At 39.4% G+C, this 15,450-nt stretch overlaps 1 protein-coding gene across 1 annotated transcript in view; it reads right to left on the reverse strand.

Moving 5' to 3' along the window:
- The window catches only part of LOC131039368 (inositol 1,3,4-trisphosphate 5/6-kinase 4), a 283,984-nt gene extending 268,807 nt beyond the window's left edge, over positions 1-15,177 (reverse strand). Inside the window, exons 1-2 of the mRNA XM_057972096.2 lie at positions 14,733-15,177; positions 4,535-4,570 (exon numbers count right to left, since the gene is read on the reverse strand). Of these exons, the coding sequence (XP_057828079.1) occupies positions 4,535-4,570; positions 14,733-14,867 (171 nt within the window). The 5' untranslated portion in view covers positions 14,868-15,177. The remainder of the gene's footprint in view (positions 1-4,534; positions 4,571-14,732) is intronic.
- Between the last annotated feature and the right edge of the window lie 273 nt (positions 15,178-15,450).

The following is a 15,450-nucleotide window of genomic DNA, read 5'->3' on the forward strand; positions in this document are numbered from 1 at the left end:
ACATGTAGAAAACGTCTTGAAACATGGAAAAGTCCACCCAAGCCTTGTTGAAAATGTCTTGGCAACACATGAATTCCACCCAAACACTTAGAAAATTTTCTCAACCACATGCAAAGTCCACCCAAGGAATGGGTAAAGAAAGTGGTTAAGTGTTGGCATTTTTGAAGGGAAAAGTCAGAATTTTTGGCTAAGTATAAAGAGATGAGAAAAAATTCTAAAGTCAAGATGAAGTTCACCTTGGAAAATTTATAAGTTTCTTATCCACACATGAAGTCCACCCTAGGTGGATAAATGAGAAGTTTGGCTAAGGGTGAAAGCAAATGTGGAAAGCAAAGAAAAATTTGCCCAACTATTGAAAAGAAAATGGAAAGATAATTAAAACAAAAGGTGAAAAGCATGAGGAAATTCGCCTAAGTCTTGGAAGGGAAAGGATTGAGAAAATTTGGCTGTGTTGAAAAAGTTCAAAATTGCAAATTTTCAAGACATCTTCCGGGAGAATTTCAAAGCCAATATCCATGCTTGAGGTCAAAGTTGGAGTGATTTAATAAATAATTTTCCAAACTTACAAAAAAACTTTCACTTCAAATCATCTTGTTTTTTTTTTATGCTTTTTAGGGGCAAATGCTTCAATTTCCAAAATTTTCATAAGTTAAAATTAACCTTTGAAGACTTCTTCAAACTTTGCAGTCCAAGATGGGAACAAACATCCAACCCCCTTATTGTTTTTTAACTTCGACAGTTTTCATGATTTTCAGGAGGTAAATGTCATCTCAAGGAGGACTTTCAAGGAAAGTTCAAACGAAGTTCGCCAGCAAGGGAGCACAACCAGAATCTAAAATCACTTCAAAGTGGAAGAGGGTTGGTGATACCAACCTTGGTCATGTTGACTTCAAAGACAATCAAGGAAAGATTGAAGAGAGAAGAAGAAAACAAGAAACAATCCAAGCAGTCCAAGACAAGGACATGGACATAGAAAGCCAAAGTTCATAGCAACTTCTTCACTTTTAATAATCCAATTCAGAAGCAGCATTTTAACAAGGCATCCTCATTTCCATCCAGTGAGGATGGTTTTTGAAAACTGGAAACAGATTGGATAACCACTTTTGCCACATGTGAAGATGAGGTAGATATTTTGCCAAGTATCACAATGGAAGAGGTTAATCCTCTTGTGTCCAGGTTCATCGAATATGCTGCCACAGAGAAGGGATAAGGATGCATTTTTCTAGAAGAAATCTCCCTGTACCACGTCTTTCTTTTGTGTGCTCTTAGTGGATAACTCTTGTAAACCCTATTCGAGGTGTATGTGTTTTGATCTCAACCATTGATTTCTGTTTGATCTGGGCCTTTCCTTCATTTTCAAAACTCTAAATAAACCCCACTACTCTCATTTGTATGGGAGAGATTGGTGAAATTGTTGCTTAAGATTACTAAGATAATAAAGCTCATTTGCATTGCTTTGAATCTCTATGTTATTTTGTGGTTGCATGGTTTCATATTTTCTCCAACATAGAATAGAATTTGCTTTATAAAGTTGTTAAAGTGAATGCAAGATTTGATAGTATTGGTTGGTGAAATTGTTGCTCATACTTTTGATGAACAGATTATTTTTGTTCATTGTGCAAAGTTAGCCTGAGTGTATTCTGTGGATGTTTAACTTCTGCATTGGATAAATATTGTTCACTTTCATGGTATAATTCATAGTATGAAAACCTTAAACGCAACCCTTGTGTAACGTCCCCTTTCTGGGCGACAGGAAATTAGCAAAGGTTTGACCTTTGACTCGAGTTTCCGTAGGTCAACCAGATGGTTAGGGGACTCATTTTAAGGAGCATAGAGCTTTGCGGGGGCTCTATGAGCCATTTTGAGCTTTCAGACGACAGTTCCTACTTTTTAGGGAGGTCTCCTATTTTTTAAGAAGAACTGGCAGTTAACAGGTTGACCGCCCAAGGACCACAAAGTTGAGTAGGAGCCTCTCGGACAGTTTCTGGCACTTTGAGCGAGGTTCCTATTTTTTAGGGCGAGTTCCTATTTTTTAGGAGGAACTGCTAGATAGCCTGCTGAGGTTCAGTTGTCAGCAGTGATCATAGCACTTCAAACATAATTCCAATCTGAGCCTCGAATCTCATTTTATTAATAAATAAGGAAATATTTTAATATTTCCTAAGTTTGGACTTAATAAAATAATAATAAAGTGATATTATACTCACTTTATGGGGAAATAAGTTATAATAATTCATTGGCCTCTTACCTAGGTGTTTTAGCAAATATTACTATAAAACTGAAGGGGCCAAATTAAAATAATGATGGAGGCCCCTTGTGGTTCGTTTTTCATTGAGGCATAAATAAAATAAAGTTATTTTATTAATAAAAGGGGATATGAAACCCTAATTCGAAATTAGGGTTTGGGCTGAAAATAAAAGGTGTTTGGGAGCTCATTTTGGCACATCTATGATTGGAATTTTATTATTTTGGAGAGCATTTTGCAATTGCAAGTCTGCAACGTTTGGAGAGCATTTTGCAATTGCAGGTCTACAACGTCTATTGCAGGTATCTAAGCCCAAATTGGAGACGAAAACCTTCAATTTTAGGCAGGTTGGACGATACCCCAGCCATTATTCCTTCTTCAGCACTCAGGAAAGATCAGTTTTCAGGCCATTCAACGGTCAAATCAAGTAGATTTTTGTATCAAATTGCAGGGTTAGCAATGTCAATCAGATCTGAGCAGTTTGGTCACATTTTACAGCAAGTTTAATGCACATTTAAGCCAACCATACCTTCCCTAGGTCATTCATACCATCTTTGGGAGCCTGGGGTTGCAAATAAATAAATAAGAAGCTTTTTGGAGCAGCTCTTGCTTGTGAAATCATTGTTAGGAGGTAACTAAGGCATAATGGTGATCTATTTGGTGAAACCCCAGCACATTTGAATGATATCAGCAAATTAGACGGGAAAAGGGAGCAATTTTGGTGATCTCTCCTGACAAGATTCAGAATAAGCTCCAGATCAGCTATTTATCCATTCAATTGTTTTTGATAATTATTGTATTGAAGAATAAAAGTCTTTGGAGCTGTAAGAACACTTTGGAAGCTCTTGTAGCAGCATTTCTCTTCAATAAAGTCAATAAAGAAGCCCTCCAGGCAAGGCGTTGGACCCCTGGTAGGCCAATTTGGCATGTTAGTGTTGAAATTCATTTATTCTTGGCATTTGTTAGTTGCTGTTAATAAATCAGACATGCTGAAAATTAGTTTCCAGTCAATTGTATGTGTATTATCACTGTTATTCATTTGCATTGTCAATTTCCCATAGCCTATATCTCAAAAACACCAAAAAAAAAAAAAAAGCATAAAACTTCAGAAAATTCATATACAAACCAAACTTCCTACCACTGGCCAAAGAACTCAGAATCAGAAAATTATATCAGACTGCTTCAATCAGCACTCGGCATCTTTCACCTTGAAAATTGCACCTACTTTGTGTAGTTGTCCTAGTGTGGCGAAGCAAAGCATGGTTATTAGATTCACCCAATCACTACCGTCTCTTAAATTCTTAGAAATAGTATAGAATTCCTAAATCCTTTTCCTTTTATCTTTCTTTGAAGTCCAAAATAGAAAATCCCAATAACAAAGCAGAAAGTTTTCACTGTGATTGAAATCCACAAGTCCCGCTTGGATTACCAGCATACATAACCAAATGAGCTATATTCAACATTAAAGTCACTAGATCGCAGTGTAAACCTTGGAATCGCCATATGATCTTCTTTGCAATCTTAGCATATGTGGTGATTTTATTCAAGAGAGGATAGAGTGTCTTTTCGGCATTTTTATTCTGTGTTTGGTGTGTCATAAAACATTTTCCAGGAAAAAATAATGTTGGACTGTCCACAATCAGATGTAATTAAATGCAATAAACCTTGCATTAGCCTTCTGATTAGCAAATATAGAAGGTATATACTTGCAGCCAGGACTCCACAAAACTTGGACCTCCTGTTAAAGCAACCTTATCCAGCATAAAACTAACAAAAGCTGACAGAATCCGACTCACTAATGTATAGGATTAGCAATCAACAAATAATTATAGCAATCAATTGCAGTTATACTTTCAGTAACTTTTGAGATGTTGTCAGCTAATTAATGCAACTATCTGATACTCTGCTTTATTCATTTATTTACTGCTAAAATGGCATTAATAAGGACAACTCTCTTTCTAACTGGAAAAAGGAAATCGAATGAGAAGATATAAATTAAAGCATTACAAATGGGGAGCCCATTAAAATAAGATATAAAATTTCAGCTTCAATGTCTACACGTATTTGAGCAGAAGTGTTTTCAATGAAAAAACTAGAAAGATGTGATCATTACAATGAATTATCATACTTGAACAGCAAACAATAGCTAAGCTTCTGAAAGTAATACTAATAAGATGTTTGCATGGGCAAAAAAGAGAATCCAAAAGAAGCATGCAAGCAAAAAGAGCATAAAGTGAAACAAAGCACTCTTCTAGCAAAAAAGGATAAGCAAGATGTAATAATGCATACCTCTTGAGAAGAAAAGCCTGCCTTGTAAGAGATACCCTGCAAATACATTTTTAAAATGCATCTGTCAGAATTCATTTCATGACTGACTTGAACCATTACCAGAAAAAGAATGTGTCAGAATTTTGTTAGATATTTGACCATGTGATATTTAAAGTAAATTTAACTATTGAAGAACAAATATTTCTGGAGATAAGAAGTTTGACAAGAGAGAGAAGATGAATCTCTTTTTTCGTTCCTTTGTTCTCTTTTATCTGCAGGTTATTATTGTGGATTTTAAATTTTGTGATTTTATTTTTTACTAAGTTTTATGTGTTCTTGTTTCACCTTGGGGAGGTTATTTGATTAATCACTTATTAAGTTTGGTGAAGCTAAGTTTGTTCGCTGCTAATCATGGCTATTAATTTGAACAGAATTTGATCGATACCTCCAGAATCAGAGTATGATAGCTGATACTTACAAGCTAAACAAATTGTATTCGTTACAACTGTATTAACATAATACCATCTTATAATGATTAACCAATTGGATTATTGTCTAGCAATAAAGTGGAGCTGCTAGTATAACAATAACCCAAAATCAAAACTGAAAGGATGAGTACTTCTAACACACTTTCCCTTTTCCCAACTACAGAAGGACTAAATAAACTTACTGACAGTTGCCAAGGAATTCCAACCATCGACAATACCAAAATTAATTCAATTAGCCAACAAAGGATAATACTCACACACTAATTGAAAGTACAACATAGCTAATATGTTATTTTTTTATGCTATCTACATCAGCCTCACACCCCTAAAAGAAAAGTCATATTCCAAAGAAATCTATATAAACAATCATCACTGAGAGGCAGAGTTAGGAGACATCTATAGTTAGCATGCAATGCTCATTATTACATTTTGATAATATGGTTTATCTAATTATGTATTAATTGTTTGTGAGCTTGGGTAGCTTTTGGCAGAAATCAGGTCTTTTAAATAGATTATGTATCATCAACGAAAGTAGTATGATTAGTCAGATTGACATTGATCCTTGGTTGACCATCTCTAGTCTTCTTTTGTATTACTGGGTTCCTCTGTTTTTCCAGCCGTACCCATGTGGGTCTAGTACGGGTCCACCCAAGGTACCGCACCCGGCATAGAAGGACCCACAAGGAACCCGAGGCACCCAAGGCAAACTCAAGAGAACCTCAATGTACCCATAGCCTGTGGACCATACAACGACTTTATAACATTAAGAATATACATTTTTTAAAACCAAAAAACTTTCCAGCATCATTACTTTCCCTAAAACAAGGGTTTTAACAAGTTTGCAACTCATTTGACAAACATTAAAATACATTTTTTTTCCTCCAAACTGCTATTGTTAGGTTTTAAAGGTTGGTTACTTTTTTTTCGAAGGTGAGGGCTACGAGGGAGTTAAACCTACATCCACATGTTAGAAATAGCTGCACAAAAATGATTTAACCATCAAAGTTGAGAATCTTACATTTTTTTTAAGTTTTCAATTATTTTTCTGAAGATATTTCTAGTGTTTTCTAGGTAAGTTTTGAAAGAAAAAAAATTGAACTTTTTATGTATAATAAGGGGTTATAATGCCTTTATTATTTTTATTTTATTACTTTGAAATGTTTTTTATCTTAGATTCATGCAAAATAGCTAGAAGTTCTAGTTCTATTGCCCCAAATGTAAAGAGTTTATTTAAATTTGATGCAATGTCACCTCTTTGACGACATATGACAATGATTCAACAACTTCCTAGTGGTGGGGGTTATCTTTGGCATTGTATCCAATGTGGAAAAGAGTATAGGAGCTTGTAGTTTCAAGTGAAAGCTCACTTTTCCACTATTCCTTTACAAGGAACAAAAGTTTGTCTTGGGCCAAACAAAGAAGGGTTGTCAAAGCAACAAATATTGCCTTATATTAAATAACAAAAGGGTGCCAACATGGCAAGTAATACATCAAAGGCTCTTGCACGTCCTCTTGTCAAGAAAAACTTGCACAAACCTCCTACTGGCTTGTAACAACTGACTAGCCCACATCTTTTCATGCAAATGCCACCATCTTTTGGAGAAGAGAATGTTTCAGTTTAACAACAAAGAGTCCCATTGGAGAAGGCCTTCAAAAATGAAGAGAGTGAGATTGCAGATCAGAGCATTGCTCAATGCATTTATAGAAATGGGCTTCCTTTCAACCTTGTAGATCAGCTTATTGGTAGGCTATGGTGACAACCCTTTCCAATACACCTTTTGATTAGTAGGATATGGTCTTCAACTTGTCCTCCTCAGCTATCGAAATCTGATTGTATCCGGAAAAGCCATCCAAAAATGAGTACATTTCATGGCCAGCCACCTCCTCTAGGATGTTGTCTGTGAAAGGTATAGGGAACGGATCCTTGATGGTGACTGCGTTGAGGCACCGAAAATCTACGCAGATGCGGATCTGGTTGGCCTCCTTCAGTGAGATCACGATGGGCGAGACCCACTCACTTGTCTCTACCCGAAATATGATGTCGGCCTCCAGCATCCGTTCGATCTCTTCGTTCACCTTGGCCGCATAGTTCTTGTTCATTCGGTACAGCCTCTTCCGTACCGGCTGGGCTCCCGGGACCAATGGTATCCGATGGACACACAATTTGAGCGGGACCCCTTTCAAATCCTTGTAGGACCAAGCAAACACGTCCTTCTATTCCATGAAAATCTTGAATGTTGCAGCCTTCAGCACCGGGCTCCAATCGTCTCCTACCCAGATATTTCGAGGGGCGGTACCATCTCCTAAGTTTGTCTCCTTCACAGTGGGGTCTTCATACCGCATTGGTTTGTCCTTTGAAAACTCGTACGCCAAAACATCATTCACTCTGGCGTCTCCCTCCTTATACTCCCTGTATTCTGGCGGGAACTCATCTTTCTCGCTTGGCTCTTCTTCAATTTGCAGCATGTGGCATGCAGGATGGAATACTTCATAATCTTCCATCTGCCAGTGGAAGAGTCCATTCAATGAGCAGATGTCGTCTTCCGAGCAGCCATCGAGTTCAAGCACTCCTTCATTATTTGGTTCCATCTCGTCTCTGCCTTCGTAGGAATCTCACTCCCATCTGTTTGAGTCTTCTGAGTCAGAGTCGGATGATGCAAGTTCCTCGCTGACAGCCTGGGTCCTCAGATCAATAACGTACTTCCGCCCCCCTTTCTCCATGGAAAGGGTGTTCTTCTTCCAATTGTGGTTCACTTTAGCTGTGACCACCCACCCTCTCCCTAAGATGGCGTCATAGCCCTTCTTTTTAAGTGGGATTACCACAAAATCCAGTAAGAAGGGTTGTGTGCCAATGGTCACGGGCTGGGCCATCAAGGTGTTGAGTGGCTTGCTACCGTGCTGGTCTGCTCCCACCAAATTGAATGTGGGTGGCCATAGTGTTGGCTTCCCAAGCTTCTTCCATGTATCCTCCGGCAGCACATTCACCCCAGATCCTCCATCCACGATGGTGTCCTTGAGGATAGTCCCGAGGATTCCCATTTCCACTATCGCCGAATGTCGACCACTATTTAAGGCCAACAACATTGGATCAACCAAAGGGCTGACTGGGACTTCTATCTGGCTCGTACCTGAAGGTGTGTGTGCAGTGCTTTGTACGGTACTGAGAATGGCGGTCCTCAGTTGTGGCATTGTGTCCAAAAGGTCCTTCACCCTTATCGGCACCTCCATCTGCAAGACTTTCCCAATAATGTTCTTTTTTGCTTCAGTACAGGATGAGGTACTCACCACCCCTACATTTTTTCGTCATTTTGTCGTCATCTCCGGCTCAATGTCGGCCTTTGCCTCCCGTAATCTCTCCTTCTCCGTACGGGGGTCGAGATAAGTGGCCTTCTTGGCTTGAGCACAGGTGATTGCCAGCACTTCTTTATCATCACCTATTTTCTCAATATTGAGAAGATTAACCCTTGGCTTGGGGCAATTTGTGTCGTCGTGGTCTCCAAGACCACACCATCTGCACAAGTTCTGGGGTGTTTCCTCTTTCTGGCAATCCCGCACAAAGTGTCCCCACTGGTTGCAGGCCCGACACTGAATCATCGGCCGTCCTTTTGCATCATACTGCATTCGACTCCGGTTATTGTTATTATTATCGTTGCCTTTCCCTCCCCTTCGGTTACCTTTGTAACCACCGATGATGTCGTGATGTTGGCTTGAGGTTGGGATGTGCCCGTTGTAGCAGAGGGTGATGGTTGCTCCTGGGTGAAGAGCACCTAATTCCCTCGTGTCTTCATGTTGTAGGGACATTCTTTGGTGGAGTGTCCCAACACTTGGCAAATGTCGCAGAAGGCCTTTTTAGGATAGGTACCTTTTGTATGACCTTCCTCCTTACACTCCGCGCACCACACTTCCTCATTCTTACTGGTGCTTCCCTTCATACTTTTGAATTCCTTCATCATGCGATGCATGTCCTTCTAGAGGGCTTGCTCCTTCTTGCTCGACCCCTCGTCGCTGCTACTTCCCTCGAAGGAGTCCTCCCCCCTAGAAGATTTTTCTTTCTTCTTCCTGGATGTCTTGCCTTCACTCTCCAGGTCCATTGCCCAGTTATAGGCATCTTCATAGGAGGTGGGTGGTACAATTTTCATTTTCCTTTTGAGGGACGATTTCAAACCCTCCACAAACCACCTTTTCTTCAATCCATCACCCAGCTCGTTGTCCATTTTTCGCAACAATTCCTTCAAGCGTTGACTATACGCTCAAACGGTCTCGTTCTTCCCTTGCTTGGTACTCAGGATTTCCACCACGATTTCATTGTCGTCTCTGAGGAGTTGAAACTCTGCTTCGAAGGCTTTATGTAATTCATCCCAAGTTGCCAACTTCGTTTTACCAACATCGAAGTACCAGTCGATGGCTACCCCTCATAGGGTGGCGAGGAACTGCACCACCCATTCCGCCTTGTCGGCCACACCATTGGCCGACCAAATTGTTTCACACGTACGGCAATGCCGTAACGGGTCTTCTTTCCCGTCTCCATTGAACTTAGGCCGTTTTTGCCAATTCGCCATCACGCTCCTTGGCAGCGGCCCAGTCTACCCTCCGGAACTCAAACTCGACCCTCCAGGAACTCCTCCACACATTGGTCCTCCACAAGGTACTCCGTCGAGATTTGGTACGTTGGGTCCCACCAAGTTACTCTAACTACCAAGGTGTGATGAGCCTAAACCAAACAGATTGCTTCTACTACCATGACCTTGTGTCCTCTCGACACCTTCGGTCGCACTGGTATCCTCCGCCTCTCTGTTCTCGGTCTCTGTCTCCTCTTCCCTCCTGGTCTCGACACCTCTGTATGGCGTGTACGGCTCTACCGTACTCTCGTCACCAATCTCTTCCAATGTCGAGGAAAGGTCCCCCAACCGCTTTCTGGTGGTTTCTATTAGTACGGAAACTTGGCCCTCAGCACCCAAGCCATCATTGCCAGTTGCGCTTTCTTCAGCAAGTTTCTTCAGTCGTCGCCAACATTCTGCTTGTTGTTCTAACCTCAACGTCCTCGCGGCTGCCTCGTGTGTGTCTTCTTCCTGTCCCTTCAGCACACAGTTTCTATCCTTATTCAGCGTCATGGGCATCAATTCCTTCTTGTCATGGGATTGAAGGTTCGTCAACGGCTTTTGTCACGTTCCTCCTCTCATCGACTCCTTTCTTCAAATTGCTGCAAAATTTGTTGCCGACAGGTCTCGCGGTAGGTTACTTCCCGGCGAGTTTGGAGAGCAAGGAGCGCCTGTGCCAACAAGCTAGGCAAGTTGTTCATCAACCGGTTTACGGCCGAACTTACGCCAAGGGCAATCCATACTGCACTCTCAGGGACGTCCTCAGTCGTGGCCTCCCTCCGTACGTAAGTTTCGATGGATGCCTGTAGGATGCAAGTGAAATCCCTTGTCAGTGCTCCCTCTCCTTCGAACAACTCCGTCAGCTCTTCCTCGGGATTGCTACTTGACCCCTCGCTCACCGGTTGCCCAATTATTGTCGTGCCATGTAGTATGTTCCCGTCATTCCAAGTTATGTTTTCCCTTGAGGGGTGTGTGTGCATTCAGTGCATAACAGTACAGAAATGTAGGAAATGTGACGGTGTACAACAATGCAAGTAAACAGAAGAACTCATATGTCTGTATTCATTAATGCCAAATGCCAGTACATTCAAAACATAGCTTTCTTCGACAATATCTACACATTGAAATCGGAAACCAAGTACATATATATAGGTGTCAGTATAGGTTGTCCGGTGCCAACTGCAGACAACCGTCACGTAACCACCGACCCTAACACACATAACATTCTAATTACACTATGACATAATTACCCGACAACAGCAATCATTGCATGTTGTATGTTTATTAGTTTAATCTTTACTTAGTATGCCAAATTTTCATTTGCAATTCGTATAATCATTCTTGGTTCACTCCCAAAGTTTCAAAACTCTACCCACCATTGTTAATGTTCAAATTTCAAAATTCAAGCAAAAATTCTCATGTTTTTAATGTTTATTAGTGTAAACTTTACATAGTGTGGCAAAGTTTCATTTAGAGTTCTTATACTTATTCCTTACACATCTTTTTATAACTAATTTTTCAAGTAATATATGTATATGTGCCACCCCCCTGCTGCTGTCTCATCGCCATCCCCAAACTTAGGCCCTTGGTCCCCCGATCCCCGAAACACATCCCCTCGTCCTAAAACTCTGTGGAACACTGCCATAAAGCCACCAACCCAAGTTCAAATCTCAAGGGGTTATCATCTACTACGTCAACAATGAATTATTTTTGGTTTATAGCTCTGATCAAAAAGCAAAAAAATTCCCTATTCATGGGGTTTCCTAGGTTCATCCAGTTGATAAAACTAGAGCAGATGCACATTGGGTTTCCCCGAGAGAAGGGTGGCACGAAATCAACTTTGGTGGGGCATTGTGTGGGGATCTTGGGAAATCTAGGGCTGGCCACATTTTTAGAGACCGAAACAGAATGATATTAGTCCTAGCAGCAAAAAACTTCCTGGTGGCACAAAAAACAAAGCTGAAATCCAAGCGGCATCACTAGCTGTCCAAACATGTAGAAGACTGAAAGTGAAGAAAGCCTATATAGAGGGGGACTCAGTCAATATCATAAATGTACTAAGGAGAAAGACAACACCAAATTGGAAGCTAATCTCCATTTTGAGACTTACTGAATAAACAAGAGGATTTCACATATTCATAGGGAAGCAAACGATGTGGCAAATAGGCTGGTAAACATGGCAATAGACACAAAAGAACAATATGTTTTTGTGACACATCGAACAGATGGGAAGATTTGTGGCTGGATTCAGTCATTGAAAATCACATGACATTAATCAATTTTATGATGGGGAGATAAGTTGAAGGAGAAGCAGTATTGGAATTGTAGGAAGAACTGAAGTGAGGACAACAAAAGATGAAAACAATCATGATCCCCCTCTAGCAATGGGGAACTGGACTCTCACAATTTAGATGTCGAGCTCGGAATCCAAGCACAGTGAGGAGGAAGACAATGATGGGAATGGCGGTCCTATAAGCCATCAGCCCTGTTTTGGGGAGATAAAAAGAGGAAAGAAAATATATAATGTAGAATGTATATAGGATGGCAATGTAACTACATACAGAGAGGTGCAGATTTTGGAAAGAACATAGCACTGTAAATAGGCCCTCCTATGGAGTAGCCATAAAGTTGTCCATTTTTATCTATCCAAAAAAATCGGAAATAGATTAGGGGCATGCTAGATTAAGAGGCTTAAGTATCAAAATATTCTGTTTCGAGGAAAAGTGCATGGCATAGTCCAGTCCGTTCCATGTCTCTGCACTATTTTTCACCTTAAATTCACTACCTAAATTAGTAAATTCGCAATAAAGTACCTTAGGACCTTAGGACCTTAGAAGGTTATACCTGAATCAAAATCATCATCAAATTTGACACTTATGTGTTCTCCCACCTAGATCCAGATTTTAATCTACCTTTTAGGAATTAGAGAGTTGAATTGTACATCCAAATAGGAAAAGTCTACCATGATAGTACATTGTTGGAAGCATGAGCTTGTATGGTTGTCATTAATGTCAAACCTGGTTATCCGAATGGATGTTGGTCCGGATATGCTCTTGGTTGTTACAGTTGTGTTTTGTGTTGTAGATTGAGTTCAGTATTTTTGGTGTTGGTTGTGGCATTTTGTTTTGGATAGTTATCTTCATTCTCTGGCAAGAAGTGTGTCTGTCAGAATGATCCAGGAAGGTTTTGGTGCCCTTCGAATATGTTGCAGATTGTGTTGCATTTTAGTGGATGTTCTTTCATGGCATGTGTAGTATTCTTAGTATGATTTTCAAACAGTTTCTTTGTTCCACAAGAGAGCTTTGTTGATTTGTGTTCAAGATATTCAATTATGTTATAACTTGGTGTGTATGATTAAGTTATCTTGATTGGATCATATTCTTTTGGTCCGGATATGAGTTGGAAGTTGTATTGAGATGTTGTTTTAGGTCTCATCATGGCGTATGGAGATCCGCATGAAGTATTTTGCATCGGAAGATGTTTGTGGCCGACTGATTGCTACATCTACATTTTACATTTGGTAATGACTTTGGAGAATGTATTAGCATGTGTGGATCGTTGGATTAATCTTGAAAGGATGTATTGTAATATGTTTTGGTTCCCTCTTTCTCCTAGAGTGGACCAATTTGAGTAGTTTTGGTCCAAGTGGCTTATTTTGTGTAATATTTCTCATTCTATTTTGGTCGACCCTCAATTAGGTTTTCAACATTGTATCTCATATTTAAGAAGTGCAAATGGATGAGTTGTGATATGGAAAAGTGTGCATAGTGTGTGAATTGATGAGAAGTGTATGTGAATGATATGCAAGCAGATTTGAGATTGTGAATATGCGAAAGTCAGATTGAGAAGAGCTTTGAAGGTGATATATTCAGTAAGATAGTGTGTTGTGACACTGGAGATTATCAAAGATGTTTGTCATGATGTTGGTCGCTTGATCCAATTGTTCAAAGGCAATTTCATGTTCATGAGAATCCTTCTCAGTTTCAATTCAGCAATTTCCTTTGTTGCTGATTGACAGTGAGTCCTTCAGCAGCAGTTTGTATCTTGCCCTAAAGCAATGAGCCTTGGTTGTGCAAGTCCTTATATCTTGCCCTAAGGCAATGTGCCTTAGCCTTGAAATTCTTTCAGGAGCTGCAGTGAGCATAAAACTTTGTAATCATTCTTATTCATATTGTGAGTTAGATTCTCACCGTGTTTTTTCCATGTTTGGGTTTTTCACGTAAATATGGTGTTCATGTGTTGATGGTTGATGCTCATGTGTCAATGATTAATGTGTTGTTGCTAAGTTAGTTAATGCTGTTTATAATTAAACTTTTTTGAAGTTCCGGACTAATTCAACCCCCCCTCTCAGTCCTACCATGTGTTCAACAATTTTGTTTCGTGTTATAGTTATCAAGCAGATACCTTAAAGAAAAACTTATTGAAAATTTGCATTTAAGGCAATCACATTGTGAAATGATTTCCAAATAATGAAATCGCAAACATAAAAAAAGTCTATTGCTAATGACCATGTGCAGGGATAGCCGAGAAACGTGCTTATGTAATCTCATATTGATCGTCTTAAAATTTATTACTTGAATACTTGTTTAGCTCTGCTGGTAATCTTTTCCTTCGCAGAAAATTGGTAATTTGCAAAGAATATTTCTCGTCCACTGGCTCTAAAATAATTTTGGTCTAGCCCTCTTCCTAATTTTCCAATGGAATCAGAACAAAGAGCAAACCAGTTCAATGAATCTCACATTTCCAATTACAAATAAAACCAATCATGTAAGCTATAATTTTTTTGGTACCTTTTTAAACTCTGGGTTTAAAGGATAGATTTATGGATGCTCTATAAGAATGCAGGTGTTCAAAGTTTTGTTAGATTTCTAGTACCATAAAATTCACGGGTTTTGAAGTAAGGTGATCAGAGGTTTTGGGTGACTCCATTCTCCCTGTTTGCAGCAAATGCATATCCATTTGAATAGCATCGGGCGAATGAAAATAAAAATGCATACCCATATGAACAGCGTCGCGCGGATGAAAATAAAACTAAAAGAGCAACCTAACAATAGTTAAAATGCAAAGAATTTGCAACATATCAGCATAGAGAAAAAACCACATAAATAATGTATTAGAGGGACCGGTCATTACAACGTGAAGCCCCGAGTACTGAAGCCTAAGAAGCAAATCCTGTGCACCTGGAAGCAAATGTAAGCTCCCGTCCTCGCCATCACTTCCTGAGAATAGAAAGGATTGATCCAATAAAACTCCCTTTACAGGTCCCATTACTGATTTTCCTTGTCCACCAGATGCACTCAATTTTTAAGCGAAATCTGCAGACTAAGACCCATCGACATGTGTCAAATTTAGTGTGTGGTGCTTTTACACCAACTATTATGAATACGGGATTTTAAGATGTTAAAATTTAACGGTCTCATATCTGAGCATAAAAGTGCAGACTTTGCACTTTTTCCCTTTAGTCTCGTTGCTAAAAGATCCCTGATGTGAAATGGGTATATGAAAAAAGTCTGAAGAAGTATCAGGACGATGGGATCAGGAATAATTTATTATGAGTTGTACTTGTACTACCTTCAACAATATTAAAGACAAGCTGTCAATATAGATAGTTATTTCTTTAGTGACACCACCTACAAAAGGACTAAAATACACAAGATCAAAATGATAAGGTTGGTTGTTGAGAGGGTCATTTTTAGTCTTTGTAGATGTTAAAAAGATCTATCTAAATATATTATCTTAACTGTTAATTTGATTAAGTTTAACATTGGGTTTGTTTTTAGTCTTTATTTCTATTGGTATGGATCCACTTTTGAGTTCAACTCTTTTTATTGTGGATGTCGATGTCTACTAT

The sequence above is a fragment of the Cryptomeria japonica genome, chromosome 10, assembly GCF_030272615.1.
Source record: "Cryptomeria japonica chromosome 10, Sugi_1.0, whole genome shotgun sequence".
Taxonomy (NCBI): Eukaryota; Viridiplantae; Streptophyta; class Pinopsida; order Cupressales; family Cupressaceae; genus Cryptomeria; species Cryptomeria japonica.